At 45.5% G+C, this 24501-nt stretch overlaps 1 protein-coding gene across 1 annotated transcript in view; it reads left to right on the forward strand.

Annotated features, from left to right (window-relative positions):
- WASHC4 (WASH complex subunit 4) overlaps positions 1-24501 on the forward strand; it is a 975954-nt gene that overhangs the window by 692975 nt on the left and 258478 nt on the right. The window contains exon 29 of the mRNA XM_086919270.1: positions 11886-12033. Coding sequence (XP_086775396.1) covers positions 11886-12033 — 148 coding nt within the window. The remainder of the gene's footprint in view (positions 1-11885; positions 12034-24501) is intronic.

Raw genomic sequence — 24501 nt, forward strand, 5'->3', positions numbered from 1 at the left:
TGTCTTACCTTGGGGCTTCCGATGGAGGTCCCTGGTACGTGGATGGGCTTGCGATGGTCTGGACTCCTTCGTTTGGCCCTTGCTTCTCCCGTTGGTGGAGACTGGGTCGCTTCTTTGTCGTTATGGCACATCTCCTGTGGGGCTGGTGTTCATCCACACTGCTGAGGTCTTCTTCGGCTTAGGACCTGTGACTCAACCCCTGTTGCGGTGAACAGGGCTATTTTCCCTGTCCATGTGACTGCTCCCCTGTTGGGTGTCTGGTGCTTGTCTGCAGTGGGAGAGGTCCTCTCGCAGACCCTCCTCCCCTTTGGGTATGGCTAGGGTATATATTCTATGTTAAGGAATCTGCGGCTAGTGTTCTCTATCAGGTGTACGAGTTACTTACCTTTGGTAACGATATATCTGGTAGAGACAATTCTCGCAGCAGATTCCTTCACGACTCGCCCTTCCTTCCTGTTCTGCGAGGACCCTCTACTTGGGTTTACTGCAATCGACTCCCTTTGGGTGTGTCTTGTCTTCTATTGGTGTCTTCCTTTTCCTCTGGTCGGGCATCCGTCCGCCTGTTTTTTCTCCAGCGTGAGGGCCTACTTGTCTCTTCTCTCTGTTTTGGAGATCTGCTCCCCTCCTGGTCTTCCTCGTTGGGGGTTCTTTTACCTGTCCTTGACCTCCTCCTTCTTTCAGGAGGTATTGCCGTCCTTGGCAGTATAGTCTGGGGATGGATTACCGGGCTTGTAACCCTTCCTCTTGTGGTTGTAGTTGCCACTTTTTCTCTCTTCTTTCTGTCATGGCGCTTTCTCCTGTTTGTGCTTCCATGATGGCTCTCGCCTTGGCTTGCAAGGTGGTTCCACGGAGTGGTGCTTTACTCTTTTCTTGCTATGGCTCGCTGCTTTGGCCTTCTGGTGTTTTACTGCCACTTGGTGCTCCCGCCGTGGTTGCACCAGCTGTTCCTCACAATGGTGCTCTGTCCTTTTTTCTTGCTCTGGCCTGCTGTTGTCGCCTTCTGGTGCCTTTGTGCCACTCAGCTGTGTTTTTCACCTTTTGTTTCTTTCTCTCTCTTTTTGTCTATCAGTTTTTTTTTCGCACACTGTTCTCATGCTGTTCCCAGTTTTGTTATGATGGCTTTGCGTTGTGGCGCGCAAAAGTTCTACGAAGCAAAATTATGTCAGCGCGCCAGGTTGGGGCTTATGCGACCTCGCTGACATCACGCCCGCAGAGGACGTTGGGCGGAGTACCTTGGCACCGCCCCCCGGCATGCAGGGATGCTGGGCAAGAAAGTTTTGCGGGTCCAGTCTCACGCCTAGGTAATATTCTACGTTAAGGAATCTGCGGCTAGAATCCTCTCTACCAGATACATAGTTACCGAAGGTAAGTAACTCTTACTTCTGTGCCTCATGAATTGTGCTTGAGGTTAGATATTTCCTTGGTAGCCCAGGATCACATTCCACCCATATCATCAATTTAGTTATATCCACAGGTTGTGCTTGGTCATATCCACTTGTGTTATGCATATATAACAGTTAACTGAAAGCTCCGGTCGCTCCTCACGGATAGACCTTAGATGGAAAACTTCTCACAGGCTCCAAATATCAAGAATACATGACTGAAGTCATCTTCAAGTCCCTTACAATAAATAATCAATCTGTACTCCCCAATATAGTATGAGATTGTCAGTACACAGTTATAAGAGGGAGGCAATTCATTGCTTTATAATTTCTAGGAACAATATGGATAGATCTTCAATAGATCAATTAAAATGCGTTTGCACAATCATGATCTTTCTTAAATAATAATTTATCATCCAAGAGATGCTCCTCAATCAGTTAACCTCTGTTAAAATGCTTATAAAAAATTGTGGAATAGAACAACCCAGATAGCTAGTCAAAGTAACCTCAAGTGTTTGAGAATAGTAAAAATATGGACAGCTTATCAGCACAAAAAAAAGAACTGCCAATGACCATATATAGGCTATATAGGGAAGATTGTACAAGATAATGAGTTTTATTACTGTGTTTTGTGATTATTACACCAATCTTAGGTAAACCAAAGGGCCGCTCCTTTACAAATTGCTTCTTATATCTCTTCTTATTCTTATATTGAAACATCTAATGTTAAAGGATTATCTACATTACAGTGTTAAAGTTGAGATATAAAGAAAACTTCAAAAGTTTCTGAAAAATGATCACAAATACTAAAATTAAAAACATTTGCTTGATCTAATAGCTCACCCAGAAAACTCCTCCAAGTAGAATTTCATGATTGTCCGGTCCTTTTCAAGTCAACAAAAAATACCTGTGACGCAGTCTTTGGTTGATAATCTTTCAGATTTCTTCTATGAGAAGGTAGAGAACATCTCTACAGGTACAGATACTTCCTTCCGGCCTCAGGTCGCACTTGTTTTTCAAACCTATTGTGATTGAGTAGTGATGACTGTCTTAAGTAGCATTTCCCTAGCATATTCCTAATAGGCCATTTCTATTGTCTGCTTGGGGTCCCCTTTATGTAATGTTAGGTTATTGGTTATTTATATAGCGCATGTTCACCAAAAGGTCTCTTGATGCTAAAGACTCTTTAGACTCTTCGTCCCCTGGATTTCTGAAGATGAGATATCTCTGATATAACAAAGCGATTAATCTGGTCTTTGACCAATTGAGTTCAGTCCCTCTCTGTTGGAGAAAAGGTTTAGTGCTACTGCTGTGAAGAAAATGAAAATGCAGATCCCACAATTATGAGTAATTTGTAGGCTGATTTTCTTGCTCCCAGTTTTTGGGAAAATCATACAAAAAGTGGTGAGTAAACAGCTCACCCAATGTACAGCATTAAATGGGATTTTGTATTCAACACAATCTGGTTTCCGCCCCAGAGTTAGTACAGAGGTTGCGCTCCTAGAAGTCTCAGAGTTCAGGTTAGATGGAGGCCATAAAGCAGTTGACATGGTTTTGGATTTGTCTGCAGCTTTCGACATCGTATCTCATAATATCCTGTTGGAACGTCTAGAGTCAGTTTGGGTGAAGTGTAGAGCCAATTTATGGATAAAATCCTTTCTGTTGGATAGAACTCAGATGGCTTACCTCCCCCCCCTTTACCTCGGATATCTAAGGAATTAAGAAACACCTTTTTCTCAGTGCTCGTCTTAATACTCCCTCTGTTTATCATCTAGTTGGCACCTTTGGCCTTTATTATAATATCGTACAATGATGCAGCACAACACCTGCTTTCCTCCCAGCAGTTAGATTTCGCAATGATGGAATGTTTCCTGGGTTCCTGTGCCACTATAGCAAATTAGATACAACAGAGCTGTCTTAAGTTGAACTCCAGTAAATCAGAAACATCAATTATTTTTTAAACTCTTCCCATGAGGCACAGGCTCATGACTGATTTGCATATGGCTGGGTCCGAACTGGGAAGTGAGCTAAAGAATGATGATGGATTCAACCCAGATCTATGACTGGGGTTGAGTGTCTGAATAGTTTCAGCGCTCAGCCATGATTGTGTTTGCTTTGCTCGCTTTAAGTTGGCAGGGTATGCCCAGACGTGGGTCATTGCTCACTTTGCCACTGGATTCAAGCTTGGCTGGCTGATGAGGGATGCTACCCTGAAACCGGTCTGAGGATGCTTGTTTCCATTTGAGGGAAGACCTGGCTTGGTAGTTTGGGCTGGAGAGACCCAATGCAATTGGCACAGCTTTTTCAGTAAAGAAGTGCACGCGTTGCATTGCTTGCAATGCCAACGCGTGCACGTCTGGAGATTTTCTTGCAGAAGCGCGCGGCGTTATCTGGTGGCACCATATGGTTGCATGCTCCCACAAGAACATTGCGCATGTCCCCTCCCCTGCAGCTGAGGCGCGCGCTTGTTCTTTCTTGGAAATGCTTCATTTAGTGATTACATTTTTTGATAGAAACAACCACTGCGGTCGGGCTGGCTCTTGAACGCGTATTGTTTTTATTGTTGATTTGAACTGGATTAAATGCTTGTTTGCTTCATGCTTGTGTGAGTGCTCACTGCTCCGAGCATGACTGTCCTCCCCTCCGTAGCCTCCCACCCTCGGTGTCCTCACCCCCCCACCCCACCACCACCACCCTTCCCTCTCTCCTGTTTGTTCTTTCTATGGGGTTCTATGGGGTATGGGAGGGCGCTAGTGGGTCCTAATACCCTTCCCTAACGCTACCATCCATTCACTTTTTAACCCTGAACTTGGTACCTACTAATAAAGCTTAATTTGGTATCCAGGAGCCAGTTTTAACTATTCCCTACTGCATAATTTTTGTCCATCACTGTACTCAGTCTTTATTAGTTGATTTTTGTTTGTGAACACTGTTGTCACGTTCAGGTTCTGTCGAGTGTTGCACGTTGTTTTTGTATCTCTTTGTTCCCCCTCCCTATGCTCCGCCCGGAGTGTGGCTACCCCCGGGCGTTGTAGCAGACCCGATGATGAAGCATGTCACACACATTGTGTGTGAGTGAGGGCAGTTTTTCATCACTCATGAGTGTACACTTTTAATTAGTTTGTCTGTTTTTGTAAATGTTTGTTTTCTCCACCCCTCTTATGTGTATACTGTAGAGACGTAGGGGGTTCGGGGTGGTTGAATCACATATAGACCCTCTTCCCCTTCCTTGTGTGAGAATTTAATCAGCTTTCCCAGAACTCATGGCTCGCAGCTCCTCGTCCACGTCCTGCCCCGTGGGCTGCTTAATGTTGCAGCACAAGCCTGCTGTCACTTTTAAAACTCGGCGCACGCATTTAACAATGACGCCCGTGCCTCGCAGTAATGTATGTGGCAAGAAAAGGCAAATTATGCTGCTTACTGCTGGACATTTTATGATACTATTCCTCTATTATTTTGTTGCTTTTAAACGTAATATGCTCTTATATCCCATCATCCCGGGGCACCGCACTTTTACTTTTGTAATATCAGCAGGTCAAAGTTTAACGTTAGCGGACGACCACCTCGTTCATTAGCCCTGGCAAGTTCAGCTGAGTAGGCTGGCTCCGGCTCCCGGGGCATCTGTTTGAGGGGTGGCATGGCTCTCTGGGCAGTTGCGAAATAAGGCCCGCGAGGAGAGGTGGTGCCACGCTGATGCCAATTGCAAGTGAGAAGACGGGGGCTAGCCAGGGGACAGTCACTCGAGCAGACAGCGCTCATTAAAGCCAGCTAACCATCGATCAGGCCATCAAGGGATCTCTCAACACAAGCAGCGGTGAAACGGAATAAGTCACTAAATGAGCGTTCAGTATTATGTCTACCCATCGAACGGGTATACTTTGACATATCAATGCATCTAAAATGTTACAAACATTCTTTGTCTATCTAGTCATCAGCCAGTTTATCTTTTTAAAGTCCTCCCCTTTTTCGAATGCTCATTTCATTTTATCTTTTCATTTCTGTTTATTTTTTGCAATTCTCGCCCCTCCCTTCTCCGTTTATTTTTTCTTCCAGTGCTTGCGGCCTGTGGGGATTAAATAAGGCACGAGCGCAGAGAAACACATTTTCTTGCAGTAGCAACCTTCCAAGCATGACGTCATGCTGCTCATGTGATGCTCACACGCCGAACCTGTGCGCAACAAGAGGCCGTTTATACTTTGATTAGTGATCACAGATGACTATGATATGGCTCTTAAAAAGCATCTGTCACAACTGACCCAACAATGCAAAAGGAATTCAGGCACGTAAAATATATTGTCTATCATTATTAGCAAAGGCCTTTTTAGGTTTGCAATGCCAATAGCTCAAACCCTTGCAAATGCGAGACCTATTGCATTGCAAATGCTTGTTTCTATAGACATACGTTCTGTTTAACCAGCTGATGCTCTGCCCAGATCTCCCTGTAGCTCATCTGCTGTACATATGTGTTAAAATGTTCACCCCATTGGAAGAAGGATGCTCCTCTGTCCTTTACACTTGTGAGCTCTTTTAAAATAGCATTGACTTTCCTTAGGGATTAAAGATGAAAATCTAAAAACAAATCCAAAAGTTTCGTTTTTTGTTCCAGTTTTGTTTTATTTTTTTGTTGATAAAAGTCAAGCCCTCAGTGTTTTTCTTTATCTGGGGACACAAGAAGCCTCACAGAGTTATTGGTATGCTGTAGCTTAATTTACATAAAACCTCTTCCTTACCTTAAATTTTACTTTTGGACGACATTGTCGTTTGAACTCTAACAATTAGTGATAATAAATACTCCCTGGCCCCTGAAAATGTTATTCCAACTTATCATCTTTTCCTGGTTTATGTTTAATCCATTATACTTTAAAGAACTCGATATAAGACTGAAGATTCCAAAATTTTCTAGATACATTTAATCTTTGCATAATCCATTCCTACCCAGTTTCTCACATGATGTTTTTCTTCAGTCATGGGTCATTACCTCGTTACAGCATCTTGGACAACTGAATGAGGGCCCTATCGTTTGCACTTTTTAAGTCTCGGTAATATCCGGTCTGCCAAAGGCAGACCTGAAGTCAGAGAATTAATGTTTCTTAGTGGGACTATTTGTCCCGCATCAGTTTTTGCCTCTCTCCCATTGGCTGGCTTCCTAAACGGAGGCCAGCCATTGGGGCAGACTGGAAGTCCGAGAATTAATGTTTCTTAGTGGGACTATTTGTCCCGCCTCAGTTTTTGCTTCTCTCCCATTGGCTGGCTTCCTAAATGGAGGCCAGCCATTGGAGGAGAGAGCCGTTCCTCCGAATAGGCTCCGTCTTTTTCGGATTTGGGGGCATAAGTTTTGCTGTTCTTTAGACAGTGACGTCGCCCGTCACTCAGGACAGCAAAACACGCCCCCGAATGCGAAAATTACCATGCTTTCTCCGAGGCATTTCTGCTTTGCCTCGTAGAAAGACGGTGGTGGTTTCCAGAGCTGCTCTGCTCAGCCCCCCTTCCCTCCGCCCTCAGCTTTCCTAAGTCCAGCTCAGCCCACCTTCTTCCAGCTCTGCTCCCTCCGCCCGCAGCTCTCCTTCGTCCTGCTCCCCCCCCACCCCCTCCCACACCAGGCCAACTATTTTCATTAGCAATGAGAGCGGTGTAGATGTGCTGTGTGAGTGGCCATCCCGCGAAGTCAGGGAGAAAAGTTTACTGGAGGTCACGGAACCTACCTGGAAGGAGAGCAAGACCCGTTTTTATCTCTCCTCAAGCCTTGTTTGTTTGGGAGTCTAGCAGCGTCTAAAATTAGACGGCTGCCATTCTATTACTGGTAATTGGATGCGGAGCAGCGCTCTGACCGAGACATCTGCACGCCACATCGAGGAAAGATCCCTCTCGCTCCTTACCGGGAGTGGTGCCGTGCTCGAGGTGTCTCTGCACCTCATGGTGTAAATAAAGGCCAAAACGTAGTAGTACCAGGGATGCGGTCGAGGCCCACCTAGGGTGACCAGATTATGAAAACAAAACAAAAAACACTGGGAGATTGTACAGACACAGAAGTAGGACGCAATTGCAAATCACATGAGGGACAGGAAACAACTTAAAAGACAATGCTCACCAACATAGTAAGCAGAGACAATGAGGCACTAAGGGCAATACATTTACTGTATTTTTTTACACATAGCATCATCATCTGTGTAAATTCAATTGATTTCTGAAAGAACTGGTTACTAATCCGAAATAAAAAAAAAAGGTTACCTCCCTGTGCGTTCAGTCAAGCCTCTCTATAAACCAGACCACGTGTGGAATTTAGTGAAATCTGCTAGGAGAGACCATGAAAAGCCAGGCCTGCCCGGTAGTCCGAGACGCCTAGTCACAAGGCCCACCCGACAGCACAGAAATCATAAACGCTCCTATCGAGTTAAAGAATGGGGTTTGACTAGAACAGCTTGGATATCACGTATGCAAGTTCCTTTCCCCTCTACCCCTTGCGGCTCATTTACCTGCATTTTCTTTTTCTTTTACCTCTACCACTCGTTTTTAGGATGCTTGCAGTCTTTTATTTTCCTTATTTCAGGCATATAATTTTTGACGCGTGACACCCGTTTCTGCTTTTTTTATCTTCCTGCTGCGTGCTCTAAAATGGGAATTTCCGTCATGTTGTGTTTTGTTTAGGTGCACATGTCACGTCATTGAGAGATAACAAGGAGACAACAGAGGAACAGGCGTTGCACGACACGCATTTTCACATGCGCGCGGTTTCTAATGCCAAGTAGGGGCAGGTGAGGGAGCACGCAGGGAGACATAATTTACCAGATTTGATTTGAAATCCACAAATAGAAAACGTGTTCGTTTTTCTGAAGCTTTTAGGTATACTCTATGTGGAAAAAAGAAGTAATGATTTATTTCTGACCCGGAGAACGTGCGTTTAACGTACTTCCAATCGTTTCCCCCTGCGGCACGGATCTTCATAGTACTGTGACTTCTCACATAAGCGACCGGCCACTTGGGAGAGATTTACAACATCTTTGAAGTAGCCTGTTTTTCAAATAGAAAAATATCCAGTCTTCAGAGGTGACTCGACTAGAGAAATGCGCGAGCAGAAAGCCCGTAAATTCTCTTTCAAGCATGCACAGAGCACAGATGTAAGCGCTCTAGCCCCTCCTGATCACGGCCTGCGCTGCTGAAACCTTTCCAGGCAGCAGGGGCCCGAACACATAACGTCAGCACTCAAAGTGGTAAGGTAAGCGATCGTCTGTGCCACAGTTTTGGCTGAATGCATCCCTGCCAGCTCACATGGTGCCACCGTGTGTCACACGATTTCAGCTCACTTCACCCGGTCACCCCGTGAGAAGCTGAAATCACATGAAAGCAGGAAAAACAAACCGAAAACTGCAGTAAATAGTGGACTTGCAGCACGTTTGCAGAGGCTGTATGCTGCCGATGTCCATTTAAAGGTGCGAAATAGGGTTACCAACTGGCATGGTGCAAATTCAGGACGGTCAGTGTAAAAATTCAGGACAAAGGGTCAAAATTCAGGACAAAAATTCAGGACAGAAGGTCAAAATTCATGACAAAAATTTGTTATTCTGATGCAATAGTACTGAATGCCAGAACATATAAACATGCAAGGTTCTTGGATCCATAGGTATGCTATTTTGTTTTTTCACCTTTCTTTTTTTTTCCCTGCAGATTCAAAATGCTACGATGAATGAGTTACCTTGCATCATGAGCTTATTAGAGGCATTCATTTCAAAGGACATTGCCAGGTGGTGCTCATCTGGAAAGTAATAATAAAACAAGCATTGGCTGGGACTTAACCTTGTATTTACCACACGAAGTTCTCTTAACACCTTGTCTGAAAAGCTTCCCCCCCCCCGCCCCCATCCACCCGCTCCTAAAATGCTAAGCCCTTTTTTCACTATTTGGTGTAGTTTACACATAGGTCTCTCTGCTAATGCAATAGGTAACACATATCCAAAATATTTCGCTAATGCCAACAGAAATTACAATGCCATTTATTTAGGGTAAAAAAAAAACAATACCAATAGCTCTACCTATAATATTGCCGAGACCATTGCATTGTAAATGCTTGTTCTTCATTGGTCTTGTGATTTCAATTGCTAACATAGGGTTCTTTGAGTATCCACAGATGCGAGAATACTTCTTGAATATCGCAAACATTAATCTGAATATAGCCTAATGCGCTTCAAAAGGTCTACTTGCACCTTCCGATTGCAAAAACATTGTTGCCCCTGTATACCACGTATTGTTGGAGGGACAGATGAATAACCTTCAGCACATAGCCACCAGACTGACTTGGCCTGTTGGTGACAAGATTAAATAAAGAGCGTTAATACTAAGTCATAAAGTGCTTACAAGTAGATGCATCAAACATTTTTGCGAACACAAACGGTGTGAATGGCAAAATTTGCCTGTTTGCGCCCGCAAAAATGGCATTTGAGATGCATCCAGGGTTCATGCACTCGCAATTTAAGAATTCGCAAATAATTGCGAGTTCTCAAATTGCGATTGCATTTAAGGAATCATAATTTGCGATTCCTTAAATGCAATGCTTGAACCATTCCAAGATTGCGAAATCGCAATCTGGGGTCGCTATTTACCGCGAATCCAAACTACGTGGTAAAAAGCAAAAACCTAGAAATATGCACTTTACTGCATTTTTCTAAGTTGTATATTACATACACACACGTCCTTAGGACATGTGTGCGCGCAACACCAGTGAACATTACCATTTCAGGGGTGCAACAGGGTGTCCTTTGGACACTCTGGCACCCTTGAAATTGTGGCACATTTGCGAATGAATGGGAAAGCCATTCCTTATTTGCGATTAGCAATTTGCGAACCGCGAATAATGAATCAGTAGGAATCGCAAATAACATTGCGATTCCTACATGCATCCCGTTTTGCGAGTCTTTTAATAGAGATTTCTTAAAATTCGCTATTAAGGACTCGCTAAACATAACTTTGATGCATCTGGGGGTTAATGTCTTAAAATTAAGGATTCATCATTCAAAATGTATTCAGGATGTATACTGTTCTCTGATGCCACAGTGTGATTACAAGTGAAACAAACAATACAATAAACAATAACCTGAAAAGAGAAGTAGTAAAAGAATTATACAGGTGACATGCAATATACAACAAGAACCACTCCTCAAACTTAAAGTTTCAAAGAACAATCAATAAAATAGGTGGTTACAACTTCATATTATGTGCAGCTTTTGTCTTGGCCGGCCTAGCCATGATGTGTGCCCATCTATTATTACGAGGCTGACCAAATGCGCACTGCTGCTGTACCCAAAGCTAGCACATCATCTATCCTATAACAGCTTTGGCTTGGCTGTTCTTAGCATTCTGATCACATCATTTGCCTTGTAACATACATGGCTTCTTCAAAGTTGGTCATCTCATGTTGCCTACACAAGGCAACGATAATTTCTTGCGCTGTACACCTGTTTTTGAGCAAATTAGCATAAAATGCTTTATATTGTCAAATGCACCCGCCCCCTCCCACCCCCCTTTCATATCAATCGCACAGCGCCTAACTTAATGTAGATATACAGAAACAAACTGTATGGCATAGTTCTGGGGTGATCTCAGTTAAGCAGGATTCTAATTCTAGGTTTGCCTTTAGGTATAAGTATCCTGACAGCAGCAACTCCCTTCGCTCATTTGATATGGCTGTTGTAGTTATTTTTCCAGTAGCTATGCTTTACCAGCTCAGCAGTAGACACATCTACAAGGTTGGGGTTACACATAGTTCTATCAGCCCAGTATTTAACAATGTTTTGCCTACGTGGTCAAACAACTTGCATTTCCTATGATGTGCCAGTTTTGAAACTGTGGAAAAAGTATTTTTATTTGCACCTGCATAAGGGTTCGCTTGAAGCCTGATCCACAGCATGACAGGTCCTAAATCATATGTGTTAGAAATGCGATTCAAGCCTTATTGCAGCTAGCTGGGTTCTCAGGCCCACTCTCAAGAGAGATCTCAAAAATCTGTTTTCCTGTCTTTGAATTTCAGTGGTTTTGATATAACAAACAGCTCTCTTTCAGTTTAAACCTATAGAAAATAACTTATGAACCAAATGCTTATCCAGAATGACTTATAAATGTGTACCACATTTCTATCCAGAAATGTGTATGTGGAAAATATATGTATTATTTATACTTGCAATATTCTTTTTATTATTAAAAGTGACAGGAATCGTTAGAGAGAGAATAGTACTGATTCAAAAACTTGCCAATTATGTTTTTGTTATTTGGTTTATGCAGCCTTGCTGCTCTTTGGGCTATTTGTGCATAAAAATCCCTGGAGCCATAGATGTTGGCTATTTGTGGCTTGAGAATTCTTAATTTACAAATGCGCATCCTGGTCGCAATTTTCCTACTTTGATGGGTTTAGTACTTGTCATAGTCATATCCTGTTTATTAGTGAGATTCTTCTGATGTCAGTGAACAACCATTGAAAGATACAGCTAATCAGCAAAATGAACTTTTTTTATGCAGGCATTTGGACTCCGTCCTTGGTGATCTGACACGAAATTCTGCTGAAGGCACTGAATATTTTAAAATGCTTGTGGAAGTCTTTGCCTCTGAATTCCGAAGCATAAAGAACATGCACCTTCGCAACTTTTACAGCATTGTGCCTCCGCTGGTAAGTCCTTTCTCCCTTAAAACTATATAACAAATACCATGCCTATACTTTGTTACATGACCTTGTGTGCAGTTTTCTATGAAATTCTGGTTGTAATCACTTATTGCTAGAGAGAAGATACTGGTTCTTCCTTGAAATATTGTCCATAGATTCACTTACTTGATAGACTTTCGTGGTGGCGCCTTTAGAAACCTGAACCATCTGTGCTTTATCAAAAGCATTTATCTGAAAGAGACAATTAGTTATAGATCCCTTAACTTTAGCATTATCCCCAGGCATCAGACTGGATCCGGGGAATTTTTTCGCCAGCAGTACCTCTTTCCGTCGAAAGGTGGCATCAGTCGGCGCCGCTTTCGTCGTTGGCAACGTGGTTGCCGGAATGACGTCACAGTAGCTACTTAGACGCTGCCCTCGCGCGCTGATGTCAGTTTTTTCTTTTTCCGCGCCAGCTAGCGCAGATCCGGAGAGAGCGGTACCTCCAGTCACTTTTTGACCGACTTTTTTGCGACTTTTGTCGACACCGTTTTGTGCGTCTATCGACTCCTGGTGAACGCAGGGATGTCCAGTCCTACTTGGCCCGTCTTTAAAGCTTCCGATACCTGTCGCAAACTGATATCTTGTATGGACCCGCACCTCGTCTGCCTGTGGTGTCTGGAGCGCAACCATGGTCCCAAGTCGTGCTGCAACTGCTGGACCATGAATCTGAAGTGTTTGCGGGAGCGCTCCTGAAAGCTTCTCAAGGCCTGGCAGTCCGCTCCACGCTGCCAGAAGTCCCGGTTGCGTGGGAGGTCGAGGGACCGGTCGCTGAGTCACCACCATGCGTCATCGAAGTCTTCGCACTCCTCTGGTAAGTCGAAGCACACGAAGAAGTTGAAAAAGCATTTTTGCTCTTCAACTTCTCCTCGTCCGCCAGCCAGAGCAGCGAGGGTTGCGGACGGTGCCCTTCCCGTGGCTCCGCATGCAGAGCCTGAAGGGTCGATTCAGAGTTTCGCTCCTTTTTCGGAAGCCGGAGCGACCCCTGCCCAGTTTCGGAGTTTCTGCGAAGGTTGCAAGCCACCTTTGGGCAGCACAACTGTGGGCCCTGGGCCTTCGACACCGGCGGCTCCGGCACCACAAGGTCTCATTGGATCCAGGCCTGGATACCGATCGGCGCCGGTCAACCTTCTAACTCCTTCCCCAGTGCCGATTTCACCGGCACCACGTCCGCTTCTGACGCCGGTTGAATTCCCTGCCGGCGTCGACCTCAGCCTCCACCCTGACTTGGACACAGAGCCGGACCGACGCTGAATCCGGCGCCGAGCGGTACTTTTGTACCTCTATTCGACCCTGGTGTTTCCTACAGACCAGATTGGCAACCAGAGGAGGGCGAGGAGAACTGGGAGGGGTCTTTAGACCCTCTGACTGACCAGTTATTTGACCAGGACTGGAGAGAGGAGTTGGGAGACGCCAGTGGTCTGGATACCTCCCCAGACCTTGGCATGTTGTCTCCTCCTACCATGGCTACGGAGGAGGGTGCTTCATATGCAGTGGTGTTGCGTAGGGCGGGCAAGGCCTTCAACCTCGAGCTACCTACGGTGGACGAATCTCCTGACTGAAGAGCTTTAACCGGCAATGGCCTCTTCGGAGCCCCTGCTGCCTTTCAATGAAGCCCTTGCTGACATCCTTTTGGGCACCTGGTCCAGAGCCAACACAGGGGCTCCTGTGGATAGAATGATTGCCGGATGCCACCGCCCGGCTCTGGGCAACCACTTTTCCTCTCCCATCACCCCACCCCTGAGAGCTTGGTGGACGAAGCCTCTACGTACAAATGTGCATTCCCTAACGCACCACCTGATAGGGAATCCAAAAAGCTGGACCATCTTGGGAAGAAGATGTTCCTTCTCAAGTTTGGGCCTGCGGTCAGTGAACACTGATTGTCTATTGGGCCGTTAGACCTCCTCTGTGCGGGATACAGTAGTGCAGGTGCTTGCCACAGTGCCCGGAGGAGGCCCAGGCTGTGCTCTCGCGTGCAGTCGCAGAGAGGAGAGACACAGCCAAGTTCACCATAAGATGTGGACTGGACACCGCCGACTCGCTAGGCAGGAAAATTTCAATGTCGGTAGCCCTTCAACACTACGCCGGGATGAGGTCAACTGTTTTTTCCGGGGATGTCCAAACTACTTTGCTGGACATACCTTTTGATGGCTGTCGCTTGTTCGGTGACATAGCAGACAACACGCTAGAGCGCTTAAAGGACTCTCGGGCTACGGCCAAATCCTTGGGCCTCTCCACCCGCCCTGCTCAGTCTGCTTTCGCCCCTTTTGTGGCGACGGAGGGGGTGTCCTGCCACATCCCACTCAGGCCCACTGGCCAGAGCAAACTGTCCAGCCCCTGTGTGGCCGGGGAAGTAGGACCCACCGTCATGGGTCTGGGGGCCAGCGAGCTGGCCAGTCCACCAGCGCGCTTTCTGCAGCAGCCTCCAAACCCTCCTAGTCTGACCTTTCAGGGCCACCAATTGCCAGTAGGTGAGGTGCCGGGTTTTTAGGAACCCGGTGGTGCCAGGGGGAACACCCAGAGACCTCTTGAGTTCTTCCTGTTCTGGACCACAGAAACAAAGAGTCTTCTAGGTGATGTCAAGGATCGAGTTTTATTGGCTGCAACCAAGTAACAAGCGTCCTAGAAGTACAACAGCACGGTGTGTATATTCTCAGGAATCTGTTCGTTTTTACAGAACCAGCCTTCTCCTTTTATACAAAAATATTGGCTTCAGGCAAGAATTCTTTGGTTTACAGTATGGTCATATACATATTTTCACAACAATGAAAAAGCAAAGTCATGACGGCCAGCCCATATTTTCGTTTGTCCAGTTTGTGATAGATTACCCAGCCAGGCCCAGAACTTCCATCAGATATCGATGAAACCCCAATAAAATTGGGCACCTCCTCCTTATAAAACTAGCCGTAAAGAAGAAACAGGGACAGGTGTGTGTATGATAAAGCGTGGTTTGTATGCGGTAAATGGTTTATGACATATTATGCCTTGATGATAATCTCGCTCGGCCATTGGGTTGGGGACTGCCTGAATAGGTTTGGCTGGAGGCAGTGGAGTCCGCTCGCCCAGGTCACAGAGGAGTTAGCAAAGGTCTACGTGTCCTTTCAGATCGAATTTGGCCTTGGTCAATTGACTATGTAAGGGCAACCACAAGATGGATGCCGCTCACAAAATGGAACCCGAGGGTTCAAGACAGAAACTACGATTTAAGGGTGATTGCATCACTCGATCGTGACGCAAATGTATAGATATAATGTCTCAATCATTACCGGTCTGCCGATACCAAATTCGTCATGGTATGATGATATTTTCTGACACGAGTGTTGGGCTTCGGTTCCACATCATAGCAGGGTCCATCATTTTCAGAACCACAGACCCTCCTTTTGCCCTTAGTTAGGCAATGACTCATGCTAATCTGAGTCCAAATCGGTGTTCATGAAGTCATTGAGATGCTGCTGTAGCATCATTCTGTTGCTCAGTTCGTCCCTTGACACAGGCTTCCTTACACATGATGTAGCACAGAGGCCACATATTGCAGGAGCGCACTGTACACACAGGCAGAACATAAAGAGAATGGCTGTCTTGACAGGGTTTTTGGCCCTAGTGGGCAGTAGTATAGACTTTAATCTTGCTCACATCTAGGATACGTATTCCTAGCTTGTGTTGGCCCTTTTAAGCCCTTTTTTCCAGACCTAGAAGAGGATAGCTGCTTAATATGATGATAGATCCCTTATTCTTGACTCTAATCTGTCTATTGCCTATTGGCTTTGACATACTTGCTTATAGTAGAGGGTGGATCCTGTGGTCCTGACTTTATATTAAACATTGGTATGGTTTATGTAGGTACTCTGACAGAGCTAAGGGTTATTTCATCCTTCTTAGGCCTATAAGGCTCAGAACTAGAGAGACTCCATCTTGATGGAGCTGAGAGGCTTGCAGAGTAAAGGTAAAGTTTATAGTTAAAGCTGTTGTTCGCTTGGAGAGAACCGGCTCAGGCTGGCCCTTATCGAAGGAATGTATTTTTCTCCACTCCGAAGACACAACTTCAGGCTGGCCAGCTGGGAACGTGTCCTTGGTACGGGGAGGTACAAGAATTTGGTGGGCGGCAGGTTACTGACCGTAACTTTCCATGAAAGGACAAGCTTCCATATTAGCGAGCTACAGGAGAGGAGGAGTGTTCAGTCCAGCTTGTGTGCAGCTCAGCTTGGAGGTCAGTTCAGCTTGGAGTCAGAGCAGAGTGGTTCTTGCAGAGGAGAGAACAGGATGTCTGCTGGAGCTGCAGAATAGAGTACAGTTCTGGAATGGAGAAAGAAGGCAGATGATTGATGAAGAGAGAGAGAGCAGTGCAGAGAGCATCAAAGAAGGCTGTCAGCTGGAGCAATTGAACCAGAGGCGTGGTGATGTGGTGACGGAGGGAGAGACAGAGAGAGCCCTGATCCCACCAGGGTCAGAGAGAGAAATCTTCCTTCTAATAGGTGAGGTAGTCTGAACTAGTCCCCTGTACACTTACATCTTAATCTTGTCTTTATTCCCTAGGCTTTTGTATTTCTAATCCTTTTCCTTGCAGCGGTGTGTTCTATCTATAGTCTTTGTCAGTTACATGTGGATGTGTCCATTATAATACAGATCTGTGTATGTGTCTATATTGTTGTAATAAAAATGACCCCAGTTGTTAGTGAACTGACATGTGCCTTGTATTCTTGTTCAATCTTGGTAACTTCTGCCTCTAGTTGAGCATTGTTTGCATGAACGGATGTGAAATCCCGATCAGGTAAGGAGTGATCAAGCAAATAGGAAGCGAGGGGACCTTTGATGCCAGGAGCAGAAGGTACATATTATAATTAGGAGAACCGTACTAAACTTTCATTGTCATAGTTTTATCCCAAGTAGATAAATGAGAAGTTGCTCCCATAGGTGTCCATAGGAAAGTGGTCATCGTTGATATGCGGCGTTAATGAGAACGCTGGGGGGGATACCAGCGTGGAGGCCTGCCGGATTGGGGCTGTGTGTAAATGAGAGCGTTGGGGAGGAGACCAGCGTGGAGGTCTGCCAGATTGCGGACCGTGTGTAAATGAGAGCACTGGGGCTGCAGACCCATGTATGTAGACACGCCGGATTGTGTGTCATATCTGCCCCAGGGTAGATTAGTCTGGGTCTGAGTGGCCGCGAGACTAGCTGATATGAATAGGATATGGTAGAAAACCTATGCATGTTTATTGCTATTTCCCCATCCTTAGGTACGAAATGTACATATATGTATCCATACCCATTGTAAATACGTTCTAAGGAGGGAGGTGATTACGTTTTGGCTGGGTTAGAGGGGCCCCTAGGGGCTGATCCCATCTAAGCGGAAAATCCGGTCATTACAATGGCTAAGATCATTCCAATGAATATCAGAGTTTTCCATCCCCAGGCAGATATCAGTTCCCAGAACCACCCCAGCAATGACCAGTCCCCTTTATCCACGTGAATGGAATCAGAGATCTTGTGCAGTTTGGAGATGGCCTGGTACACTGTCGGAGCATTGTCAAGGATGAAAATGCAGCAACTGGATTGGATCACTTTACATACCCCACCACGGTCTGCAAGTATGACATCTAGGGCAACCCTGTTCTGAAGAGTCATAAGGCGGTCCGACTGGAGCTCTGCAGTCAAGTTACTAAGGGCACCAGCCGTTTCAGTCACGGCGGATTCAACTACCCTTGTCAATTGGCGAATGTTCCTGCTGTTCACCATAGGCCCCCAAAACGACAGAAAACCTTTTGCGAAATCTCCAAACTCCTGTTCCGCAGTGTCCTCTTTACTCACGACACCCCTAACTGTCCTTGTCCAATGGTAGTCTGCCTCGGCCGTGTAGGTGAGTGGCAGAAGAAACGAGATAAAACATGTGTCTGAGAAGTCAGGGGGCAACCATGTATACGCTCTATCGTGGCAGACGAAGTAGGTACCCTTAGCTGCTAGGAATGAAGGAGTGGTCTGAGACGAGAAAACGTAAGTCTCAGTACAGACACTCTTCCCTAACTGAGCTCTAGGGTTTTTGCCATTTCCCTGCAGACATAGGTGACCTTGATGGGGTACTATCCAGATTGGGGAGGATTTCTTTGCTTGCTGACTCATACTCAAGGAAATCCCATACTTCGTTATATTCCATCTACTGTATGGGGTAAACTCATCTTTGGGAATCGTTCGATATGTGCCGATATCCCTGCTCATATTCCTGATTCCTGCCTCTAGTGCCTTGTTGCTTGAATTTCTTCCTGTGGGACGCGGGGGTACGGTTCTATGGCAAACCGGAACATTGTCTGGAAAGCCCACAGAGAACCATGGTAACTAAATGGCAGGACAAAGTACGGGATACCCTTATCTGTCGTGTGTGGCATGAGTCCACATACCCAACAATTCGTTGTGTTCATTACAGACTGGTGCTGATGTAGGAGCTGGACGAATGAGTTATTTACAAATTCTAATCTCCTGGCAGACTCGTGTTCAGGTAGAGGGTGAAAAGAGTGCGGGGAAACAGTAGGAGGAGGTGTTGGCTGCGTGGTGTGTGCAAATGTAACTCGAAAGGTGAACAACGTATAGCCCACCAAAAACATCATTATACTACACAACATTAGGATGGATATTATTATAAGATTTTTTTTTCGCCATCACAGCGCATACTCTCTTTTCAAAGTTCGTAGATCTAGCAGGTCTCTACATCTTTGGAAACTCCATCCTCTAAGTTGCTGCCCGCGGTGGAGATTGATTCTGCTAAGGAGTGCTTCTGTTCAGTCCAGTGTAACTCCCTTAGACCAACCAGAACTGTCGACCTAACCGTCTCCAGCTGCACTCTGAAGACTGTGGCAACCGCGACCCTAGCAGCAGAACCAGATGGCGGTTCGAAAATCAAAAATGAGCAAATTTCCTGGATGAGAGAGCTGCACAATCAAAAATAGTTCTTGGGGGAAAGAAAAACTTTATTAGTTCATTTTTATTAGTTCGTTTTCCTTGGCCTCATATTATACCGTTGTTTTCCTGGTATGGTATGGTCTTGAAACAAGACTTCAGGTTCTGTAGTGTCCAACTGCATTGACGGTGGCACAAATCCTTGCAGAATGTTATCGCTCTCCTTTTCTGTAGCAGTTCCTTTCAAACGTGCATCACTGAAGGGTAAGAAGCGAGGCACAGATTCAGTCTCTGAGTCGGCGACACCCTCCTGGACCCACCGGTCATAGGGCAGAGGCAGACGGATCCGTTGCAGTGGTTCCCGTGGATCCAGTTCCAGTTCTTCTTTCCTTCCACACGAACGGCTGATCTTGTGGAAAGAAGGACGAGGTGTGGGCCGGTCCAGCTGGGCTGTTCTTTCTTTGTTCGCTGAAAGTTTTTCCCCAGGATCGATTTGATGTCCTGGAGCTTCAGAGACCGGAGGCAGAGAGTCATGGACCTGTTGGTGTAAAACACGCAATTTAGCCGTCAATTCGTACAAATAGTCAAGCAGTACAGGATGCTCAATTTCACTGAGCTTTTTGGGCCTTGGCACTCCCCATATGTTTGCTGGGCGACCGAACACTATTTCATGGGGACTAAGTCCCACTCTAGAGTGGACAGTCATTCTGGTAGATAGGAGTGCCAAAGGCAGGGCATCAGGCCATTTAAGACCAGTGCTCGCTTGAATTTTGGCTAATTTTAGCTATAGGGTGCCGTTGTAGCATTCTACTAATCCAGCTGATTGGGGGTGATTTGCAGCGTGGAACTTCTGGTGTATGCCTAGACTCTCACACACTCTCTTCATCACTCGTCCCACGTATTCACTCCCATTATCACTCCAGATCATTCGAGGCATTCCGAACCTAGGGAAGAATTCTTTGACAAGGGCTTTGGCTGTGGACAAGGCAGCATTGTCCTTAAGGGGATACGCTTCCACCCACCTGGAAAAGGCACAAACAACAACGAGTACGTATTTCAGATTGTTGCACCTCTCCATGTGGATGAAATCTAGCTGCAAAACCTTGAACGGGTACGTTGGAGGCGCAAAATGACCAGCTGGAGTTGGAGTTCCCTTACCAGGATTCTACTTCAAACATACCATACAGTTCTTGACCACATTCTCTGCACATTTAGGGATGCAACTATTCTGCCATACTGGGGCCAACAACTTACAGATCCCTTTCACACTGATGTGAGCCATTCCATGAGCCATTGCCACCACTGCAAGCACATACGCATCGGGCAACAACCATCTCTGATGCTCTGACAATTCGACCCAACAACCATTCACATCTAATCTACCCTTGCTTTCTCTCCATTCATTCACCTCTCTCTCTGTGGCTTCGGATTGGATAGACTTCACACTCTCAATCGTGTCTTCACACATACCCACATCACATATCCATCTTGCGGGACCTGCAACATACATTCGACTCATCACGTTCCTTGCAGTCTCTTTTGCAACTTCATCTGCAAATGCATTTCCACGACCAACATCATCTTGAATCTTTCTGTGTGCACTGCATTTCACAATCGCAACTTGTAGTGGCAAGGTCAGTGACTCGAGAAGCTCATTTACTAGCTGACCATGCTGGATTTTTGCACCATGCGACGTCAGGAACCCACGTTCACGCCACAATCGTCCAAAACTGTGAGCTACGCCAAAGGCGTATTGGCTATCTGTATACACATTCACTCATTTTCCTTTTGCCAACACACACGCTCTTGTGAGTGCAATCAACTCAGCTGCTTGCGCAGAATTGTGTGGGATACGTGCAGTTTCTACAATCGTATGCAACGTTGTCACAGCATATGCTGCAGTCGTATCACCATTCGGCAACTTGAAACACGAACCATCAACCCATAAGGTATCATTACATTCAGGAAGAGGAGTGTCCTGCAAGTCTACTCTCCCTTTTGTCTCTTCTTCTGTCCTAAAACAGCTGTCATGTTGTTCGACCTCATCTGTCTCTGCTGGAATGGGCAATAACGTGGCGGGGTTTAATGCATCACACCTCTTTATGTGTATGTGACTCGCTAACAGTGTCAGCTCATAGCTTGACAGTCGAGCACTAGTTAAGTGCTGTGTCTTTGTTCTGTTTAGCAAAATGTCTACTGCATGTGGGACCATAACTATTAGTGTATTATTCATTACTAACCCAGCAGACTGTCGAATACAGACAGCTGCTGCAGCAGTGGCCCTCAAGCAACTTGGTAATGCCTTAGCTACGGGATCTAGAGTCACTGAAAAGTACGCGCATGGACGCTGTTTGTCCCCAAAGGACTGTGTCAGGACTGATAATGCGCAACCTTCCATCTCGTGGACATATAATGTGAAAGGCTTACTGTAGTCGGGGGTACCCAACACAGGAGCCAAACATAATGCATCACGCGACTCGTGAAAACTTTTCAGACAATCTTCAGACCACGGAATGGGTTTCGGTGTATCCTTGCAAGTTAATGCCACCAAAGGTTTGGCCACCAATGAGAAATTCGGTATCCATTGTCTGCAATATGATGTAATGCCCAAGAAAGCACGCACTTCTCTCTGTGTCCTTGGGACACTCAATTTTGCAATTGCCTGTATTCTCTCTGGGGTCAGTCTCCTTCCCTCCTTCGATAAGATGTGACCTAAGTAGGTCACTTCTTGTCGACAAAATTGCAGTTTCGAAAGAGAGACTTTGTGCTTCATATCACATAAATGACGCAGCAATGACAATGTGGCTTGCTTGCAAATCTCCTCAGTATCTGCAGCGACTAGCAAATCGTCTACGTACTGAATCAGAGTTGCACCATCTGATAGAACAATCGTGTCAAGTTGTGATTTCAGAGCTTGACTGAATATTGATGGACTTTCACAGTAGCCCTGAGGAGCGCGTTTGAAGCGGAAACTTCGGCCTTCTAAATTGAAGCCAAAAATATCTCTGCTCTCCTCTCTAATAGGGATGCTGAAGAAAGCATTCTTCAAGTCAATCACCGAGAACCAAGTGGCTGAAGCTGGAACCATAGTCAATAGGGCAGTGATATCAGGAACAACTGGAAACTGTGGCACAACAATCTTATTCACCTCTCTAAGGTCAACCACGAATCTGTACACAGGTGGCTGGGAAGGATCAATACGCTTTAAAACCGGCAAAACAGGACTGTTACAAACGTTGCCTGTTGTCTCTTCAATGACCTCTTTCTCAATCAGATCGTAAATGATTGCTAACAACGCCTTTTCACCTTCGCTAGAGATCTTGTATTGGGGAATACGTGGCAACCTAACATTGGCTTTCAATGTTATGACATATGGCGCTATTTCCAAAAGACCCACATCATTAGAACCAGTAGCCCAAAGTATATCCGGAAGAGACAACAATTCTGTTGGAATATTTTCCCTTGACAAATACATTGGAGAAATCACTTTCTTACCTAGGGTAAGTTGTACTCCCGAAGGAGAACAGTACAATGTCTCATATAATCTCTTTAACAGATCTAATCCCAACAAATTTTCACCACAACCTGTTGTAAGAATGAGGGGTGCTTCTAATTCACATGGCCCAACAGAAAGGGGCATAGGACTAGAGATCGGGTTCCTAACAGGGGCGCCAGAAAAACCTACTGAAACATTCATTTCGCCAGACAAAGGTGCACCAGGAAGTTTTGAGTGCATAATAGAACTCTTTGTAGCACCAGTATCCAGCAGAAAAGGCTCTGACACACCTGATGTAATCACCTCAACATAAGGTCCATTCTGATCTACTGGAACTGAAACAACTCCCTCTCTTTGTCCATGGCTGTCCTAGCAATCATTACCCTCATTCTCGTTTTCTGCATAGTAGTCATCAGCATAGTACTGAGCTGTCCTAGAAAACGCATTATTCTGTTGATCAAAGCTATTCATGGAATTCTGAGGCGGAAAAGAAGTAGCATTCTGGGGGAAGTTTCCACGGCCCCTACCTCTAGGAGCCTGTTGAACATCTCTACCTCGTGCACCAGAAACACCATTCAAACGTCGCAACAAAGCCGGACAACTATTCTTGAAATGACCCTCTTCCTTGCAATACGCACACTGATTCGGACCATATGGTAAACGCTGTTGAGAAGACTCGTTTCTTTGCGAGTTTCTTGAATACTGCTGTTGTTGCTAATAATCTTGCTGACTAGCAGTACGAGGCAGATAAGCTTGCTGGAGAAGGACTTTAGTTTTCAAATTTTTAGTCTTTTTATCTGCCTTCTCTAGCTCGTCTTTGCGCCTATTTTCGTAGTACTGGGCTGTGGCTAAAATCTGCGCTGACGTGGAAACAGCCCAAGCTCTCTCTGAATCTTTCAACTTATTACATAGTTCAGGAAGCAAACTATGTACAAATTTGTCAACAAACAATCTTTCGCCACCCTCGGTAGCCATATCCTGACCACTATGATCGACGAAAGTCTCTTCAAACCTCGTGAAAAAGTCAGACACATTCTCATCTTTCTTCTGCTTGCACGCAGATAACTTGTCCCAATTCACACGCAATTCAGGCATTAAAGTCTTCATATACGTGATAATCCTACCAGGAAGTTCTGCTACCAAAGGCTCGGGCTTAGAGCCACCAACTTGTCTAGCATCAGCAGCAGCAATATTAACCCATGTATCACCTAACTCTTGATCATGGTCTGCATGACGAATCTTTCCCCATAAAGGCTGTGGAACAACATTTCCAAACAACATGTCTACTTCGGCTAGATTCATGATACATGAACTGTCAGTCTGCGATAACTCCTTATAATACCCAGCAGGATTTTTGCGAGGATCAGGTAATGTCTGTTTGAGCGCTAAAACTTCAGATCTTTTCCAGGAAACATGTACCCATACACGCTGGAAATGCGGCGGAATTGCTGGATTCGCATTTGCATCACCTTCCCTCCAAACTGGAGGAACCTCTCTCATGGGATACTGTCGCACCTTTTTCCTACCTGGCATGTCATACTCAGATAGTAATCGGGAATAGCTTCCCTTGCTTCTATATGACAATAACATCTCAATCACTTGTTCAACCTCGGCACCTACAATCATGCCTTCTGAGAACTTGAATCGTACACTGAATAATTCTTGCATGTTGCATTCTGGATCATTTCCTCTCAAATCCTCACAAAGAAATACACACATTTGTTCAAAAACGTATCTCTGTGTAGATGCTTCCCACTGACGGAAGACTTCCATAACGGACTGAACATCATACTTTACTGTATCAGTAACCCATTTACGTGTAACTCATTCAGCACTTCTCTTTCCTGATAATCAGGCAGTCGACTCCGCAACTGTCTACGTTCGGTATTAGGGGTCGTCTTAGGCGACCCAAAGAAAGGTGAGAAAAAACCATTGACAGTGTTCGTCACTCTCTGTCGAACAGAAGGAGAAGCAGGCAGAAAGGCAGATACGCCAGAAAAGACAGGCTGATGTAAAGCAGAAGTCGAGGCAGTAGCAGAAAGAGCATTAGGATA

This window comes from Lissotriton vulgaris, chromosome 1_1, assembly GCF_964263255.1.
Source record: "Lissotriton vulgaris chromosome 1_1, aLisVul1.2, whole genome shotgun sequence".
Classification (NCBI taxonomy): Eukaryota; Metazoa; Chordata; class Amphibia; order Caudata; family Salamandridae; genus Lissotriton; species Lissotriton vulgaris.